Source organism: Puma concolor, chromosome C1 (assembly GCF_028749965.1).
Source record: "Puma concolor isolate L17-30 chromosome C1, mPumCon1.1.hap2, whole genome shotgun sequence".
NCBI classification, from domain to species: Eukaryota; Metazoa; Chordata; class Mammalia; order Carnivora; family Felidae; genus Puma; species Puma concolor.
This window is the reverse complement of record NC_141674.1, coordinates 20,277,656-20,296,183: the sequence shown is the minus strand read 5'-3', so window position 1 is coordinate 20,296,183 and position 18,528 is coordinate 20,277,656. Positions and strand designations below refer to the sequence as shown.

The following is an 18,528-nucleotide window of genomic DNA, read 5'->3' as shown; positions in this document are numbered from 1 at the left end:
AGGCGGGGCGCTCCCACTGTGTGACAGCTGTCTGGACCAATAGACATGTCGCCCGCGGCCTATAAGAGTCCGCTGGTCGCTGGGCTACGGGCTCTAGGGTCGGTTGGTCGTCGCCGTCGGAGGTGTGCCCTGGGTTTGCCTCGCCGTCGCTGCCTCCCAGTCCCTGCAGCCGCGCCCCTCGCCTTGGCCCCGGCCCGGCCGCTCTCCCTGCCCTTCTCCCCTTAGCCACCCCCCGGTTTCTGCCGTCGGGGCTCGGGGCCGGGCTAATGATGCCGTCGGAGAGTGGAGCTGAGAGCCCGGACCAGGCAGCTGCGCAGGTGGGGACGGCTGCGGCCTCGGAGGTGGCCACGGCCGCCCCGGCAGGCGGCGGCCCCGACCCGAAGGCCTCATCGGCCTCCCTCGGACGGCACCTAAGTGGGCTAGGCTGGCCACAGGTGAAGCGACTGGATGCGCTCCTGAGCGAACCGATTCCCATTCACGGGCGCGGCAACTTCCCTACTCTGAGCGTGCAGCCCCGGCAGATTGTGCAGGTGAGAGGGCACTGGGAGGGATTATGGGGTCGCCAGCCTGAGGTTCTTGTGCTGGAAGGCACCCAGAGTCTGTTCGATTCGCTAGACAGCTAGGGAGCCTGAGGCTTAAAGAGGCACAGGGACTGTAACAAAATCGCACAGCGTATGGATAGTAGACCATGCGCCCTCCCCACTTGGCTCTCCCTTCCCCCGCCTCTGGAGAGCCCGATCGAACCGTTCACCCTTGCCTTAGCTAGGAAATGGGAGGAGAATGGGGAGGGACTTGGCTGCGGGAAGGGGGGGTGGGGAGAGTGGCGGGTGAACAGATCTGCCTCCTCAGACAAGAGATACCAGGCAGCCCTGAATGGGTAGGTGTTCAAAATCGGGGTTTTTTCACCCCCAAATCGTCATGGCTGAGCCTCACCACCCCCACACCCCTTCCCTCTCTCAAGGTTCTAGGGTCAGATTTTGTCCTGTGCTCCCACAGCTCTTGGCTCAAGAGCCCCGTGGCTAAGTGGAAAAGCCAAGAAATCCCAATAAGGACTCCCTCCCTCTCAACTGGGGTTGTGGCAGGAGGAGATTAAGCACCACGCTGGACCTGGTGGCTGCATGCCTAAAGGCAACGTCGGGTGTCCAGTTTAGGTGTCTCTCCTCTTCCCCAAAGTTGGAAATGAAGGCTGACCCTGCCTCCTGAAGAACAGGAAAAGAGAATTCTGGCAACCCCTCTCCCCATCCTCAGACTCCTTTTTCCCTTTACCTAACTTTTCAGCACCCCTAAAATTACTCTTCCATTTGCGTAACCTAGGTGCTGTCATACTCTGAAATGCCAGAATATGGTAATTACTGTGCCCATTTTGTGGCTGGGGAAGCTGGGGTTCCAAAAGGGGCAGTGAGCTGCCTAAGACTACCTAAAGAAGTGAAAATCAAACCAAGAGAATCATTAAGTCTTCCTGGGAGCCGCCTGCTGCAGGTTCAACGTTTCCCACCCCTTCCCCAGCTCCCAAGACTCAACTTCTGAGTCTTAGGGAAGTCTTCTGATAGAAACCAGAAAATCCAGCCACAATTCCTGGGTATTCCTGCCAGTAGACAGACTTTCCTTCGCTGGAGTTATCCATAGAAGCTAGTGAAGCAGGCCACTCCCCTGCCTCCAATTGCTTCCACTGAGGAGGGTTGTAGGCTAGGGGATTACCTCGCCCTCCCTCCCAGGGAATGGGACGGGGTGGGGGCAGATTCCCCAGGGCTGACTCACCCAAAGCCCCAGTGGTGCTCACTGAGGCATTCTTCTGCTGCCGGCTGTCATGGGGTAATTAGGAAAAACCAATTGAGGGTTGTTGTTTTTTTTTCCTTAGGACTCTCAGGTCAACCTTGGGGCCCCAACTACTGTATCTCCAGGACTGTTGTCCCAGACATGGGGGAAGGCAGAGCCCAGTGCAGAAACACCGCTCTGCAGGGATGAGATGTGCTCTGGAGGGGAAGTCCCTGCCAAACTGCCTTAACTGGTGCCTGCTCTGTGTCAAGCCCTATTCAGGACACTAGGGCCATGGATATGACTGGGACCTCTGGGAGCACTTCTCTGCCTTTGAGATGCTCCCTGCCAGGTGGGGGGACTGCAGGCCAAAAGGAGCTGACTTTACAGGGCAATAATAGTACAGTGTTCTCCTAGACTAGGGTCAAAGATATCACGGAACAGGGAGCTGCTAGCTGGCGTGGGGAGAGGCAGGGGAGACTTCAGAGCTGCACCAGGAGGCTGGACATCTGGCTTCAGGGCCTGGACTGTTATCAGTTTTGCTGGGCCCAGTGTCCCCATCTGTTCAATGGGATGGGTTGGACTACTCTCCCAACACCCTTTCAGGTTTCAGAATCCAAAAGGAACAGGGACCTTCACCTGCCTGCACAATCGCATCCACAGGGAAGGACGTCCATCTCCTGGTGGAATCAGCAGCTGGCAGCTTCACAAACTATTGGAATATATATGTGTGGTGGGAGGTGCTGCATGTGTATGAGGGGGTGGTGATGGGCTTGGTGTGTGTGGGGATGGGAGCCATCCATGCTGGCTGTGAATGGAAGTGGGAGGTGCTCCAGGTGGGGGGAGTAGAGGAGGGGTGTTGGGTGTGTGTAATGGGGGATGCTGGCTGTCCATGGTTCAAGAACCAGAACCTTTCTCCCTCTGTACCCCCCCTCCCGAGACGTTGCCTACGGCAGCGATCTGAGCAGTTAGAGATGCTATTCCTGCTTGTACCTGAGCTAGAGGGACCCATTCTCCTGTAGGAGGCCCCCCTGCCCATAGCTCTGGGAGGCCCGGTTCTAATTAAGCTCAGCCACTTATTGGCTGTGTGACCTTGGATAAGTCCTTTGCCCTCTCTGGGCCCAGGGAATTGAAGGAGGCAATCTGATCTCTCCAGCTGCAGCCAGAGGGCCTGCATCAGGCAGCTCCAGAGTCAAGTGTGGCAAGCCCGCTGGCTGACAGCACCTATACTCCCCCTGTAGGTCTTGGCAGCAGCCCAGGAGCAGAGTGGTTCTGGAGAGGCCCTTGGCACAGGAGAAAGGAGGGTGCAGCCGCTGCCCCCTTCGTGGCTGGAAAGTCTGATTCAGGAGGTTCCAAGCTGCCCTGCAGTCTTTGGGTGTGGCGGTATCTGGGGTCCGCCTGCCAAGCTGGCTGTAGTCACACCTGGGAGAGAGAGACAACAGCTGCTGGCTGGCTGACACAGGAGATTTAACAAGGGTATTGCTACCTCCTCACCAGGCCAGATGCCATGCCCTGGGGTGAGCATCAGCCTGGGAGCAGGAGCTGGCACTGAGTAAGGCGCAGTCAGCTCTGTTAGGACCTGGGGAGGGGGCTGGTCTGCTCCGCAAGTCTGGCAGTGTCCTTGGGATAAGGTCTTGCCTGCTTCCCTCCTTGGCCCTGCAGGGGCACGGCTGTCAGGCTGTGGGTTGCAAGTCCCACAGGCTAGACTGTAGCAACTGGCCCCTTACTTCCAGCTTCCCCAGTCTGTCTGGCCAAGGCATCTCCCAAACCCCACCTTCCCGTTCCTAACTACCCTGGCTCTGAGCTTCAGTGACTGGACGGTCACCCTCACTCTGAAATTTTGAAAGACAGGGAGGATTAGAACCCTGGGTTATGGTCTCTGCTCCTTCTAAACCCTGGGATGGCAATGTGATAGAATGAGAGTCAGCCACACCTGGAGTTGAAGGTGCCTCTAAATGATCTTGGGCAGATGACTACACTCCTGTGAGCCTTGGTTTCCCCATCCATAACTTGGAGAGCATAAAGATCTATCCCCTATAGATTCTGCTGAGAAGGTCCAGGCATTCAACAGGTGCCTGATATTCCCCACCCCACCCCAAGCTCCTCCCCTCCAGGTTCCTGATGGCCAGTTGCTTATCCCCATAGCCATTACAGTACCTTCCCCCAGTCAGGGTCCTCCTCCCGGAAGCCTTCCTGGAGGGAGCCGCCCGCCTCAGATTGCCCCACTGCAGCTTGCCTCCTCAGCACTTAAGTGCATTCTTTGCGGTAATTCCCTGAGAAGCGAGGAGGGCAGCCCAGCCCAGTGCTGGGCGCTGACTTGGCAGCAAGGCGGGGTTGCAGAATCACTCAGGACAGGAATGCTGCCTGGTCACTTTCAGGATGGTGTGTGAGTCCTCTGGGTTGCTAAGAAAACCGAATGTCTGGGCCCAGCTTCTTTCTTCTCCCCACACTGTCCTAGGCCCAGAGAGATGCCTCTGGCCAAAGGAACAGACCTTTGCCTGTGGTGGTCCTGTGTCAGCAGATGGGGTCTGCTACCTCTCTTCCTACTTGGGCTGGGTGCCGAGCGCTTCCCGAGATGATCACCCACCTCCTGTCTCAAGAGCAGAAAGTGCCTGAGTTTTAACTTCCAGCCCTGCCACTTCTGAATGACGCCCTCTCTGAACCTTAGCCCCCTCTCGCCCCCGTAAGCCTCAGTTTCCTCATCTCTAAAACAGGTGTAACATGTGCTTCACAGGGTCCTTGTAAAGATGAGTTAAGATGAGTGTGTGCGTCATAGCCAAAAGAGCATGCATGGACTGGAGAATCCAACTGACCTGGGCGCTACTCTCTGACCTTGACACGATTCTTCACCTCTCTGTGCCTCAGCTCCCCCATCTGTGAATTGGGATACTAATGCCCAAATACAGGATCATTGTCAGGGTTAATGTAGTAATGTGGGTGAATGGGAATTACGTTCCCAACACATTTGAACAGTTAGCATCATGCCTGGCACAAAACAAAGTGTTTCCCTTGCAGTTTTAGAGAGGTAGAATCGCACAGTGGTTAAGACCTGCACTGAGTTTGATTCACCACCTGCGTGACCCTGGGCAAATTACTTGGCCCCTCTGTGCTTCTATTTCTCCATCTGCAAAATGGCATTCATCGTATCTACCTCATAGGGCAGGTAATTGAGAATTATGCAAGTTTATAGCCTAACGTATAAAGTGCTTAGACCGGGACCTGGTATTTAGTAAATTCTACGTGTCTGCTATCATCGGTGCTATTCCTTCTGAGTCTTTCCTCTAAACAAGTCATACTCCAGATTAGGAAATCAAAGTTGAGAGGGTTAAATGGCTTTCCAAAGGCACGACAGCTGGTGCGGGGTCAACATGGTTGATGTTGGCGTGATTATCACGGGGAAGCCGGTGGTGGACCCCCGGGGGGGCCCAGACTCCCGCCACCTCTCCCTCCTGCCGTCTCCCCCGCAGGTGGTCCGCAGCAGCCTAGAGGAACGGGGACTGCGCGTGCACGGTGTGCGATTGCACGGCTCGGCTGCCAGCCATGTGCTGCACCCTGAGAGTGGCCTGGGCTACAAGGACCTAGACCTGGTGTTCCGCGTGGACCTGCGCAGCGAGGCGTCCTTCCAGCTGACCAAGGAGGTGGTGCTGGCCTGCCTGCTGGACTTCCTGCCGGCCGGGGTGAGCCGGGCCAAGATCACGCCACTGACGCTCAAGGAGGCGTACGTGCAGAAGCTGGTGAAAGTGTGCACGGACACGGACCGCTGGAGCCTCATCTCGTTGTCCAACAAGAGCGGCAAGAACGTGGAGCTCAAGTTCGTGGACTCCGTCCGGCGCCAGTTTGAGTTCAGTGTGGACTCCTTCCAGATCATCCTGGACTCCCTGCTTCTCTTTGGCCAGTGCTCGTCTACGCCCATGTCTGAGGCCTTCCACCCAACGGTGACAGGTGAGAGCTTGTACGGGGACTTTGCCGAGGCGCTGGACCACCTGCGGCACCGCGTCATCGCCACGCGCAGCCCCGAGGAGATCCGCGGTGGCGGCCTCCTCAAGTACTGCCACCTCCTGGTGCGGGGCTTCAGGCCGCGGCCCAGCACCGATGTGCGCGCCCTGCAACGCTACATGTGCTCCCGCTTCTTCATCGACTTCCCAGACCTGGCGGAGCAGCAGCGCACGCTGGAGCGCTACCTGGAGGCTCATTTCAGCGGGGCCGACTCAGCCCGCCGCTACGCCTGCCTGGTGACGCTGCACCGGGTGGTCAACGAGAGCACCGTGTGCCTCATGAGCCACGAGCGTCGCCAGACGCTGGACCTCATCGCCACGCTGGCGCTCCAGGCGCTGGCTGAGCAGGGCCCCGCCGCTGCAGCCGCCCTGGCCTGGCGCCCCCCGGGCCCCGACGGGGTTGTGCCTGCCACTGTCAGTTACTACGTGACTCCTGTGCAGCCTCTGCTGGCTCGGGCCCACTCCTATCCCACCTGGCTGCCTTGTAACTGACTCAGACCCTCACCACAAGGGACTGGGCCTTCCCCGAGGGAGTGGGGCCTCCCGGAGTGTGGAGAGGAGGTGACCAGAGACAGGCGGCCGCTGCCAAGTGGCCCCGCACCGCTGCAGGGTTGGGCCTCCTACTAAACAGAAGAGACCCCCACTCATCCCCGAGTGAGGCCCCCGTGGGCTTAAGGCCAAGCTGGGGTTCTTGGTAGACAGAACCACACTTTTGGACCAGCATGGTTGTGGGGTGCAGGGGCTGTTTTGTCTTGGGGGCCAATTGCCCTCAGGACATGAAGCACGTTTGGGGCGATAGCCTCCATGCTCATCGTCTTAGGTAGATTTCTGTGGCCTAGGAAGGTCTTGGGTTGGTTTCCGTGGCCTAAAAAGGGTCTTTTCGGCTACGGCCAGCCCACAGTGATCCCTGCAGCCCACACAATGACCAAAATATGGTATGGTATGTGAACTACTCGCTTCGGGTTGGGCCGGACCCCTAACAAGGCCTGGCCATCCAACCTGGCTAATCACCGGGAGGAGGAAAACTGAGGCACGACGCAGATACCTGGGTTTGCAGAGGGATAGGTTTAGCCCAGTCCCCAAACACCCCCACCCCAAGCTGCCAAGGTGTGCAGTGGGCAGGAGCTAGGCCGCTGGGGGGGGTGGGGGGGGGGCAGGACACACTCCAGGTCCCCTCTGGGGTGTTGTTCCCTTCCCGTGTGTTGTGAGGATCCCTCCTGCCTGGGAGCTTGTTCTCCGAAGGGTGCTGGACCCAAAGTGGCCACAGCCAAGTGCTCTCCCCCACTGGCCTGGTTATGGGTCCCCACTTGGAGGAAGGGGAACCATGCCCCACCCCCTTTCCGATCCCTCTGGATTTGTCACCATTTTGCACTCTGAACACCTGCCAATAAAGATTGTCTACACTAAGCCTAGCACCATGCTTTCTCTTGGGAGAATGACCTTCCATGGCTGTGGGGGCTATGGCTGCCTCTTCCAGCCTACATCTGGCTTGCATTGAGGGCAGGGACATTTGGGTACCCTGGTGTCTGAGTCCTGGCTGTAGCTGGGGGGTTTCACCTCCTTCTCTCCATACCAGCCCCAGCTGGAAAACTGTGCTAGGGGCTCGTGTCTCACATGTGACCTGTACCTGCAAATTGCCACAGCAGGTCTCTTGTGAAAGAGTAAACATTGCAGTGTTTTCCTACCTGGAGTCCTGATGACCCTGGACTTGGCCTTACACTCCAATGCTCCGGGCTGCTTGACCCCAGCTCTGCCCACCCACTCGGGAAGCAGGTGGAGGACAAGCGGGATGAATCTGAATTGGAGACCCGTTCAGTAGTGGCAGCTAAGCCTGGGGGACTTCTAGCATCGCCCAGAGCCAGAGCCCAGGTTTGGCCTCCCTACCTGGCCGAGGTTCTATCCTCCGGGGGGGGGGGGGGGGGGGGGGGCAGGGGTTCTATCCTCTGGCACCCTCTCTTATTCCCAAGGGCTGATGGGCACACTCTGGTCTGCTCTAAATAGGTCCCCTAAGAGGGGCAGGGTCTCTTCTTCCCAAACCCAGCTGGGGCCATGCCAGGCTGTCCAGCATGAGTGGCAGCTGCACGCTCTCAGGGAGCTATTCCCTCGGGGCATCAGCCAGTCACTGGCCTGGACGCTGCCCACTGTTTACCCAGCCTCTTTGATCCAAGGATTGCAAAGCCCTTAACACAGACAACCTCATTAGTGGTTTCTGAAGTGATGGCTTGAGGTTCTAGTCAGGGTGAAAAAAACAAGGCCTCAGAGGAGGCCCCAGGTGACCTGGGTGAGCCCAGCCAACTCACCGGCTCAGTGAGTCTCTGCGGGGCTCAAAAAGGCCAGAAGGGTGAGTGGAAACACTTTCTTGGCTTGGTGACTGAAAATAGCGCCCCCCCTCCACCTTGGCTGTGCCCACCCAACTAGGGGCCTAGGAGAGATTAAGTTTATCCCAGCTCCTGAGTTGGGCACGTGTAAGCACACAGGCTTAGCTTGTTGGGTGGGCACTGGGGTTCACCCAGATGTGCTTGTTTCAGAGAGTGAGAAAGCTAGAGACCCACAGTAAGTGTCCACACGGCATTCAGCCCATCGTGTGCCAGCGGCCCCTACAGGAGTTGGAATACATCAGCACCCAAAAGACCAAGCAAGATTCCCCACTCTCATGAAGATTATACTCGAATAGGGTGGACAGAAAATAAACTAGAGTATATCTTCTTAGAAGGTCAATAATGCTTAAAGTACACAGCAGGGTAAGGGATTGGGAGTGCTGGGGTATGTGGTTTTAAAAAGTCAGGATGGGGCGCCTGGGTGGCGCAGTCGGTTAAGCGTCCGACTTCAGCCAGGTCACGATCTCGCGGTCCCCGAGTTCGAGCCCCGCGTCAGGCTCTGGGCTGATGGCTCAGAGCCTGGAGCCTGTTTCCGATTCTGTGTCTCCCTCTCTCTCTGCCCCTCCCCCGTTCATGCTCTGTCTCTCTCTGTCCCAAAAATAAATAAACGTTGAAAAAAAAAAATTAAAAAAAAAAAAAGGATGGATGGACCTCATCGAAAGGGTGACATTTGATTGAACACTTAAAGGCAATGGATAGCAAGCTTATGCAGATGTCTGGGGAAAGAGCTTCCAGGCCGAGGGAATTTGTCAATGTGCACATGCTCCCAGCAGACGTGTCTGGGGGAGGGCACGTGTGCCTGAGGGCGTCTGGCTGGCCTTGCACAGGCATGTGCTCGCCGCTGCTGGTCTGCAACATGCATGGGCGTGAGATGTGGGAGAATGTGAGCCAGGAGTTCCCAGTAACAGCTTCCACTGCTAGAGTCTTTACTCCAGGCCGGGCACTGTGCTACAGCCTTCGCGGTCACTACCTCTCGTTTCATTCTCGAGGGAAGAGCAATCATTATCTCCACGTTTACGGGCAAGGAAGCTGGTGCCAGAGAGGTCAAAGAGGTGTGGCTGACTCCAGAGCCATTGCTGTTAACCCCCACACTCTCCCGCCCCTCCGCTCTGATTTCACGTGGATGAGCGTGACAGTATGTCTCCTGTACATCTGTGTGATGGGGCATCGTTGGCATGTGACAGTTTGCATTACTGTGCACTTGCCATTTTATGTAGGACCATGGCAGGGCAGCAGTGTGCCAAGATGTACGTTTTCTTGATGTACATGACACCAGCCATGACTTGCGGTGACTATGTCAGAGACCCATGGTGGCAGCAGGTGCGCCTGTGGGTGTGTTTGGGGGTGGTGCCGTGTTTCTGGGTGTGAGAAAAACAGTGACTCAGTGGTTGGCATTGTTCTCTCCGGGACAGTTCCTGGAACCATCTAAGATGCCAGGGTAGGCAGGAGTCAAGAACTGGGAATCACAGCCAGAGAGGGGAAGGTGGAGGGAGGAAAGCCCCACCCCCCAGCCCCACAGTGCTCACCAAGAAGCAGTCCACCCGCCCCTTATGACCCATGGTGGGTGGGGGAGCTCCAGAGCCGGGAGACGCATTGCTGTGAACTTTGGGGAACAGAAGACATGCCCTCAGGCAGTGACATGATGTGTTGGCCCCTCCAGTCCCACTCTCCACCCTTCGTGCTTGGTGCTCTGGGAGGCTGACCTCTATGGACTGTGGGTCAATGGCTCCCTTGTTCTCAGCCTTCCTGTTGGTTCAGCCAATGAGAGACCCCAGCACTGAAAGGAGGAGGAGAATGGAATGTTTATTCCGCCTCTTCCCTCCCCCACCAGGTTGCCATGGTTGGCTACATTTCTCAACCAAAGGCCACTGTTCCTGTCAGGGGCCTTCTCCACACACCTGCACCCTCCCTTTCCTGTCCCCTTGTAAAGGCTCCCCACTGTTGCTAGCCTGAGAGAGCTGCACTGTCGTTGGTTAGTTTCTTAAGCCCGGCCCACATTTCTGGAAATAACCCCTTTTAAAATCTCTTTCCAGTTTGAGTGTGCCCTGTCTCCTGCTGGGGCCCTGACAAACGGGTCCCTGTTGTCGCTAGCACAGTCACACGCGATCCTCCATGGATCGTCATGCTGCCATGTTATCACAAATGTGCACGACCTCCTCGGTGTCACGCACAGTCTCACACGTGCACGCCCAGCCCCGAGCTTCCTCGTCACATCCTTAATCAGGGGAGACATCCTGGAGAGGGTCAGCTCTGAGCCAGATCAAGGGGGAAAGCAGTCTGCAAATCAGTCACCAGGGCCAGGTTGCCAACAGAAACTACGCAGAAGGTGTTGTGTGACAGACACACCAAAGGAAAGGCGGCAAGGACACCTGCAAAGTGAACCTCAAAACCACATGCCTCTGTCTCACGTTATTGAAATTTATTCTTCCTGAATGTATAAATCAGGGGATTGATTCAATATACATTTGTTTTGCCGAATTCTACAAGTTCTTGGTCGTAAGTATGCTCCCCCCCCCTTCCTTTTATTATCAGGATACTTGAATAAATATGCTCCCATTTTTCATTTAAAACTTTGCTTAGGATTTTTATGTTAACACCGCCTCTTCCTGAGAAAGAGGTGCCCCCCCCCCCAGGCCAGCAACTTATCATCTGTCTGAGAGGCCACAGGCACACCCCTAGTCGGAGAGGACAAGGACAGCGGGTGAGGGAACAAGGGATTTCTCAGAACATTTCCCATCACACAGGCCTCCCAGCTTTGTCAGACTGAGAAGCGATGGCATCGACCAAAACGGGGACCCCAGCTGCACTGCGACTTAGGAACGGTGACTATTTCTTAAAAGAAATCCTTTTCATTTTCACAGTGGAAACGTTTGCTCCTTTCTTAGGTAATCTGATTGCACCTCAGAGGACCTGTTGTAACATTTCCAATCATACGGTGTCAGCCAAAGTCAAATGCAGATTATATAAGGAAACTCAAGAGAACAGGCACCTTCCCCAGAATTGAGCACCTTGCCACTGTTAAGTGCAAGGCTCCTGTAAAGTAAGGACGGTGCCAAGGTTGTGTGGGATCAATTCGGTTGTGTGAGGTTGTGAGACGTCTTCCTGAAGGAAGGAAGTGCCCGGGGAAGGAGCAGAATCCAGGAGTCCAGATGCAGACAGTAGAGGCTCTGGGGAACTGGGAGGAGCTGGAAAGAATAATGTCAAGAGCTTTAATTACCTCCTTCCCAAAGCCACCCAGCCCCACCCAAACCCTTCAACATTTGCCTCGAGAGGGGCCATTGTGGAGAGAAGGTACGGGACTTTATTCCGGGACAGGGCTCCACTGGCTCCTGCCCAGGAAGAGATGGGGGCTCCTGGGGTAAGGAGAGGTTCCCTTGGGCCTTTGTCCTTGGCTGGGATCCCCACTGGTCTGAGCAGCTGGAATGGAATGTTCCTGGGAAGAAAAGCCTTCCCTGCCTCCACCTCTCCCCTTATGGAGTTCCCTAGGACCGACAGTGGGGGGAGAAGGGGGATCGTTCCAGGGATTCCTGATATGGCGATGCTCTGGAGAAGCAAAGGCCCACACTGCCTGGGGGCTCTGTCCTAGCAGCCTCTCCTGGGCTAGGTAGATTGGCCCACTCAAACATTTACAAATCTCCACTTTGTGCTTAGTGTGACCTCTCATTTAACAGTCTGGGGTTATCTCCTCCCCAGCTCCCCAGTAACACAGACGCGCACAAGAAACCAGCTCGGAGAAGGGGAGTCATTTGCCCAAGGTCTTCCGGCGGAAAAGTCACAGGCAAGCACTGAATCCCACATCTGTCTTGTTCCAAGCTTGGGGCACTTTCTGCCCCACCATGGAGACTGTTGTCCTCCTCCTCTGCCATCCCAGGCCCTTTGCTCTCCTTGGCACCAAACATCCCAGGTGTGCAGGGAGAGGAGGTAGCCCTCCAAGGCAAGCCCAGGCCCTGAGCATCGCTGGCCTGCCCTTGCCTGAAGCCAGGTATGCTGACTCAGCCTGACTCACCCCCGGAGCCCAGACAACCAGGGTGGGGAGCCAGCTTCTAGGGGTGTGCCCCAGAACTTGGTGGAGATGATTGGGGAGGGGGGGTGCACCTTCTGCCACATTTCCAGCATCTCATCACACCCCTCCCAGATCCAAGGACCAGAGGCCAATGTACCCAGACTTAAAGGGTAAGAGCCCAGATCCCCCACCGTCAAATGGAGCCCTCATTAGCCTGGTAAATGAGAAGCCGGGTAGCCTAGTGTTTAAAGGACCCCTCCTTTGCAGGTTCTAGTCCTTGGGTAAGTCATCTGCCCTACCTCGTCCTCAGTTTCCTCAACCACGGAAATGGTTGTGCTTTTCCCAGCTACTCCCCTTTGCGGAGTGGTCGGGAGGACTGAAATGGATAGAAGGTAAAGTGCCTAGCACGGAGGAGGTGGTTAAAATATTCAGGAACCAAGGATTCTCTTCCCCTATCACTCCTGGCCAGGGTTCGTCAGGTACTAATGGGGGAAGAAACAGTCTGGGGATCTCCCAGCTTTCCCAAATGCCTCCTCCCCCAGGCTGTAAAGCAGGGAGCCTCTCTTTTATCTCTGAGAAGACTGGGCGGCTGAATTTTCTCTGGGGACCTGGCAGGTAAGGGAAACTGCAGGCTTGGAGGCACCTCGGCTGTGACCTGTTGTTTATGCCGAATCTCTAGGAAGCCACCCTGGTCCCCAGACGGCCCCAGGGTGTACCAAATCTGTGAGGAGCGAAATGACTCCAGCCTTGCACTCAGACGGTGGCCACCAACAGGGGCAACCTCTTTTTCCAGGACAGTCTCTCTCGATGAACCTTCCCCTGAGGTCCGGGGCTGGGCCCAACCAGAGGCCCAACCGTACGCCCCTTCTCTAAATGACCGCCACGACCCGCTCGGTCTGCCAGACCCTTAAAACTCAAGGCCAAAGAAGGCCCCCTTGCACCCTGCAAGGCCGAAAAGGGGCTAGTCGGGGGCGGCTACCGTGGGGAATAGAGCCTGCTTCAGGCCACGCCCCCACGCCCCGGGAAGCAGCCCCACACTGCCCTCTGGTGGCGCCTCCCAGAAACGCCCTCACTTGGCTAGGGATCCCTAGAGAGGGAAGGGGGCTCATCCAGGGAAAAGGCAAATTCTGAATTAGAACCTTGAACTCATCTCCCAGCCCAAACACTGGCCCAAAGAAATATTCCTGTTCTCATTTCCCTTTGCTGAGATCCCAGATTCACGGCTAGCCATCGATGTTCTCAATGCACGAGTCTCTCAAGATCCTCAGGGCTGGAGCCATCAACAAAAGTGTTCAAAAAGTTGGGGCAGAGCGGGGTCAGTCATCCGACCAGGAGCTATAGTTATTTGTGAAGGTATAAATATAGCCCTCCAACAACACAACTTACCCAGCCCCAGAGGGTTCCCTGGGATGGTGACTGCCAGGGAAGGCTGCCTAGACGAGGGCTAGGAAACACAAGCCCTTAAAAGCAGAGACCCTCTGATTCACTGCTCCTTCTTGAGCTCCTGGACAGAGTAGATATTAATGTTTGTTGACTGAGGAGAAAATGGAGGCTCCTAGAGGGGGTTGGGTGGGCCAGACAGGGGTGGGAAAGTGATTTTTATTAGTTGGCTGAGGAACCCTGGGTGGAGTCCTGAACCAAGAGCTGGGGTTCAAGTCACTGAGTACTGTGTACCCAGGGCGAAGGCCTTTGGTGAGCAGTGGGACATCTGGGAGGGGGGAGGGGACCAGAGCTGCCAGTGACACTAGGACCAATCTCTATCTCCCACACACACACATCACTTTCTCCAGCAAGAACCATCTCTAATGCCTCACCCCCCACCGCCTCCAAATCAGGACAAAGCTGATTACCAATAAATCCCAGAGAAGGCAACGCTGTGATGGCACAGAGCACTTTACACAATTAGCTAAAAGCTTCTCTGGACCAAGTGCCCCTTTCCTGTGCAACCCAGAAAACAAACAGTCCTGGCTGTAGCCCAGTGCTGCAGCCTGAGCTCCTGTGTCACCTCCAGGAAGTCCTTGTTTTCTCTGGGCCTCTAGACCCTGAATGAACTGAATAACCTCAGAAGGTTCTCCCTCTCTCCGGGGAAGCCAGAGGACACCAGGGCCCCTCACTGCTCTCCTGGTCCCCAAGCTCACTCAGACTCCCTGAGACCTCCTCCTGGACTTCCCTCCCCTAGCCAAGAATGGGTTTGGGAAAAGCCTGGCTGTGAGAAACCAGCCCCAACGTATAGTACCTGAGGAGAGGGAGAGGAAGGGCTGAGAGTCAGGTGAGGGTCCCTGGGGCTCTGCCTTTCAGAGAGCGGTTTACCTGACCCTCAAAACTCTAGGATTAAGCCAGACTCCAGTGACTCTGACATTCTCATCCTACCCTTTCTTCCCTATTCCCAAGCCCTGACATGAGGAAGGACAGCTATGTTCAGAGAGGGACTAAGCAAACCAGTCCAAAGAGGAGGCAGAGTTGTTCCAGGTCACATAGTAGATAGGCTGGACACCAGCTCTCTAGACCCTGCCCCCGGGCAGGGAGGAGACACTATGGAAAGGACACACAGGCTTGGGACCTAGTTCTGTCCAGTGCTGGGACGTGACCTTGCTGTAAAATGAGGGCTTTAAATTAGCTCCTAGATCCACCAGCAAAAGCAGTGCTTGTTTCTAGGTGTGATTTAAAAGGATAAAACCTTCCTCTGACTGATGGGGGAAGAATGACCTCTGCCCTGTGTTAACCTCACTACAGCCCTTCTCAGAGGTGAAGATAACCACTTCACAGACCAACAAGGGAGGCTGCAGTCCAATCAGTCCAAGCAGCAAAACGGCAGCCAGGCCATTCACAGCGGAGGGGGGGGGGGCAGGGGGGAGCAGGGTGCTGATAGGCATGTGGACAGGAAGAATAGTAGCCAATCTCATTTCAGGTCTGGCCCTTTAAGGCCCCCCCTTCTAGAAGTAGATGACATACCTACCCCCTTGGGGCCCGTTAAAGGATGTCACCTGGCTCCATGACTGGCAGAACCATCTTAGAGACGGGTTGGGGGTGGGGGACGGTGGAGGAACCTTAGGAGAGCAGGTAAGGCCTTAAGCAGTTACCAAATACCCCACCCAGGTTATCGAAGTCAAGATGTACTTGACTTGGCAAAATTGCTTGAGAGCATGAGAAAAGATCTGTCTCCTAGAAGTGGAAGGGCCTCAGTGTGATGGGAACAAATCCTCAATCTCTCTGGGATTCTGTCCCCCCAAATGGGAAACGGGCTTAGGAGAGAACTTAGTGGTACATTGCTGGCCCCCACCGCATCCTGGGACCTCATTATTCTGTCCTCCCCGAAGGTCTAGAGCTGGGCGGCGCCAGAAATCAGCAGTCTCAAGGGCAAGTCTCTTCTTACAGCCACAAAGGACCCAGGAAAGGCAACGCGGGTGTAGGGAGGGAGGGGTGGATGGCCTGCGTCAGCGCAGCAGGCTCCCAGTGGTGAAAGTTTGCCGGCAAACCCCTCCTGGAATCTGAGCATCTTCAATTTTTCCAACTCTATAATGGGGACTTGGTGCTACCACCTTACTCCCCAGAACCCAGGAGGTCTGGGAGAGGCAGTAACAAAATGGACAGCTTTATTAGGGACCCAGCGGAGGTCCAGAAGCCCCACGGAAGGGAAATCGGGGCCCTGCACCACCCCGCCCCGCCCCCTCAGATGCGCCAGCCGCTAAGACCGCACCTCAGCCTCCTTTACTGGGCCCCTGGCCCCCCGACTGTCTCTTCCTGGGGTCCGTCAGTCTGTCCATCCGCGCCGGTGACGCCGTCCATCCAGCCGACGTCCCGATCCGTCGGTCGACACCTCGGCGATGGCCTGTCGGGGGTGGCCAGGGGTCCCCGCGCTGAGGTCAGCGCTGGGGGGAGGCGGGGCCGCGGGGCGGACTTCGGCGGAAGGGCGAGTCGGGCTCGGGGCCGTGGCCCCGCCGCAGGCGCCCGGCGCCCCAGGGCACGCAGCCACCCAGGCCCAGCGCCGAGGCCAGCAGCGCGGGCGGGCGGCCGCGGCGGCCGCGGCGCGGGCCCTTCTTGAGGCGCGACCCGTGCGCCGCCAGGTAGAGCTCGGCCTGCGCCACGCCGCCGCCCAGGCGGCCCAGGCTCTCGGCGCGGTGCGCTAGGCGCAGCTCGGCCGCCAGGAAGACGCGGTGCAGCTGCAGCACACGGCTCTCCAGCTCCGACACCAGGCGCCGGCGGCCCTCCACCTCCAGCAGTCGCCGCCGCGCTTCGGCCAGCTCCAGCGCGCGGCCCCCCGCTCCCGCCGCCGCCGCCGCCGCCGCGCCCCCTGCCGGCCCGGTGCCCCCCGCACCCACGTTAGCGCCCTGGCGCCAGCGCTGTAGCTCCTGCCCCTCCGCCGAGCCCGCCCACGCCCGGGCCGCTTCGGGCGGTGAAGAGACCTGAGCCGGGGTCGGAGTCAAGGTCGGAGTTGGGGGCGGGGGCTGAGGGGACGACAGGGGCTCCCGGGGCGGCGGCGGCGGGGACCCCGGTTCCGCCGTCCCTTCCTGGGCCCCCGGGCCGCAGGCGCTGATGCGGCAGCCCGGCATCCCCCGCCCCCCGGCGGTCTGCGGCCGTCGATCCGCTGGTCTGGCCAGCTGCCCCCGCGAGGGGGAGGACGGACGCCGCGCACGCGAGAGAGATGCGGCGGCAGCTCCCACGCCAGGCGCCGGTGCATCTTATAGCACACGGGGCGGAGCGATGGACAGCACAGCCAATCAGAGACTGGCATGCCTGAACCCGCCTCCCCGGCCCCGCCGGCTCGGGACTTTGCCCAAACCCCTCGGGGCCCTGGCCCTCGTCCGGCTCTGCCCTGCTGGGGCGTCCGGTGCCCATCCACTTCCCCCCAAATTTGGGGTGTAAAGAGGACCTCATCTTCTCTGGTCTGGTCCCTAAGTCATAAACTCTGATAGTTGGTGCTTAGAAATCATGGACTTCAGTCCCCGGCGCGTGATGGTGGGGAGGGATGCCTGAGGCCACACTGTGTGTGCCACTGGGAGTCTGGACTAGAACTCAGGAGACGTGGCTCCTTGCTCAGTGCTCCTTCCAGTAACTGTTGGCCGTGCGCCCCTTCACCGAACTGGTTCTGCCTGGTCTGGGCCACAAGTCTCACCAGGACCCCCTCTCCAACTCCCTGGGTCGGTAGAGAGGTTAATGCAGAGGGGTGACTGGCGTCCTGGTAGAGATCTGGCCGGGCTGTCCCCCGACCAAGGAAGCCCTTCGCTTGCGAAACAAACCACAGCGCAGCCCCTGAGCCTGGCGTGGCTTTCTCAAAGGAGCCCTGACCCCACGGTGTTTAAAATACTTTCTGGGGGCGCCTGGGTGGCGCAGTCGGTTAAGCGTCCGACTTCAGCCAGGTCACGATCTCGCGGTCCGTGAGTTCGAGCCCCGCGTCAGGCTCTGGGCTGATGGCTCAGAGCCTGGAGCCTGTTTCCGATTCTGTGTCTCCCTCTCTCTCTGCCCCTCCCCCGTTCATGCTCTGTCTCTCTCTGTCCCAAAAATAAATAAAAACGTTGAAAAAAAAAATTTAAAATACTTTCTGTGCCCTTGCTCCTGTTTGCTCCTTCCAGTAGTAGGTATCCCCACATCTAGAGACAAAGGGGGAAACAGACCCAGAAGGTGCAGCAGTGCCTTGCTCAAGGTCACACTGCAGGTCAGTCGCTGAATCTGGACCGTTGAAGGGGACCAACTTGACCATTCGTGCCATCTGGGAGCTCAGATACCTGGGTCTCCTGGCATTGAAGGATCCTCCTTAAATGGGACTTTATTTTTTTTTTCAACGTTTATTTATTTTTGGGACAGAGAGAGACAGAGCATGAACGGGGGAGGGGCAGAGAGAGAGGGAGACACAGAATCGGAAACAGGCTCCAGGCTCTGAGCCATCAGCCCAGAGCCTGAGGGCGGGGCTCGAACTCACGGACCGCGAGATCGTGACCTGGCTGAAGTCGGACGCTTGACTGACTGCGCCACCCAGGCGCCCCTTAAATGGGACTTTAGTCAGCCTGGCAATATGATAGGACTGAGCCCTGCCCATTTTCCGTGAACTAGAAGTGCCCCTGCCCTACTGCCTCCAAACACTTGCCCAGACACCTAGACCATGCCCCAGTTTCCACCCACTTGAAGGTGCCATAAGCGATGGGAGATCTCTGTGGTGGGTGGGAGCAAGGGCTGGGGGGCCAAAAACCAGTTCTGAGACTGATTAAGAAGAACCCCAGCAAACCTCAGTCTCGGGAGGACTTGCCAAAAAGGTGTAGCCAGCGTGACTACTGCCCCAGATGAACAGGAAGCTGATGGGGGAGCTGCACTCACTTGATGTTGAGGAGGAGGGCTTCACCTGGAGGAGGACGATGGATGCCCTGACCCGCCATGTTCTCTAAGTGTTTTCAGGTGCCTTAAA

General features: G+C 57.3%; 2 protein-coding genes across 2 annotated transcripts; one reads left to right on the top strand and one right to left on the bottom strand.

Moving 5' to 3' along the window:
- Positions 1-63: 63 nt before the first annotated feature.
- Positions 64-7,157, top strand: TENT5B (terminal nucleotidyltransferase 5B). Its single transcript, XM_025912173.2, has 2 exons — positions 64-530; positions 5,223-7,157. The coding sequence occupies exons 1-2, from the start codon at positions 267-269 to the stop codon at positions 6,240-6,242; spliced, it is 1,284 nt and encodes a 427-aa protein (XP_025767958.1). The 5' UTR covers positions 64-266; the 3' UTR covers positions 6,243-7,157.
- Positions 7,158-10,526: 3,369 nt separating this feature from the next.
- On the bottom strand, positions 10,527-16,805 carry TRNP1 (TMF1 regulated nuclear protein 1). The gene is made up of 2 exons (XM_086716143.1): positions 15,829-16,805; positions 10,527-11,313 (listed from the first exon to the last, which is right to left on the bottom strand). Exon 1 carries the CDS (start codon positions 16,679-16,681, stop codon positions 15,995-15,997), a length of 687 nt encoding a protein of 228 aa, XP_086572269.1. The 5' UTR covers positions 16,682-16,805; the 3' UTR covers positions 10,527-11,313; positions 15,829-15,994.
- Positions 16,806-18,528: the final 1,723 nt, after the last annotated feature.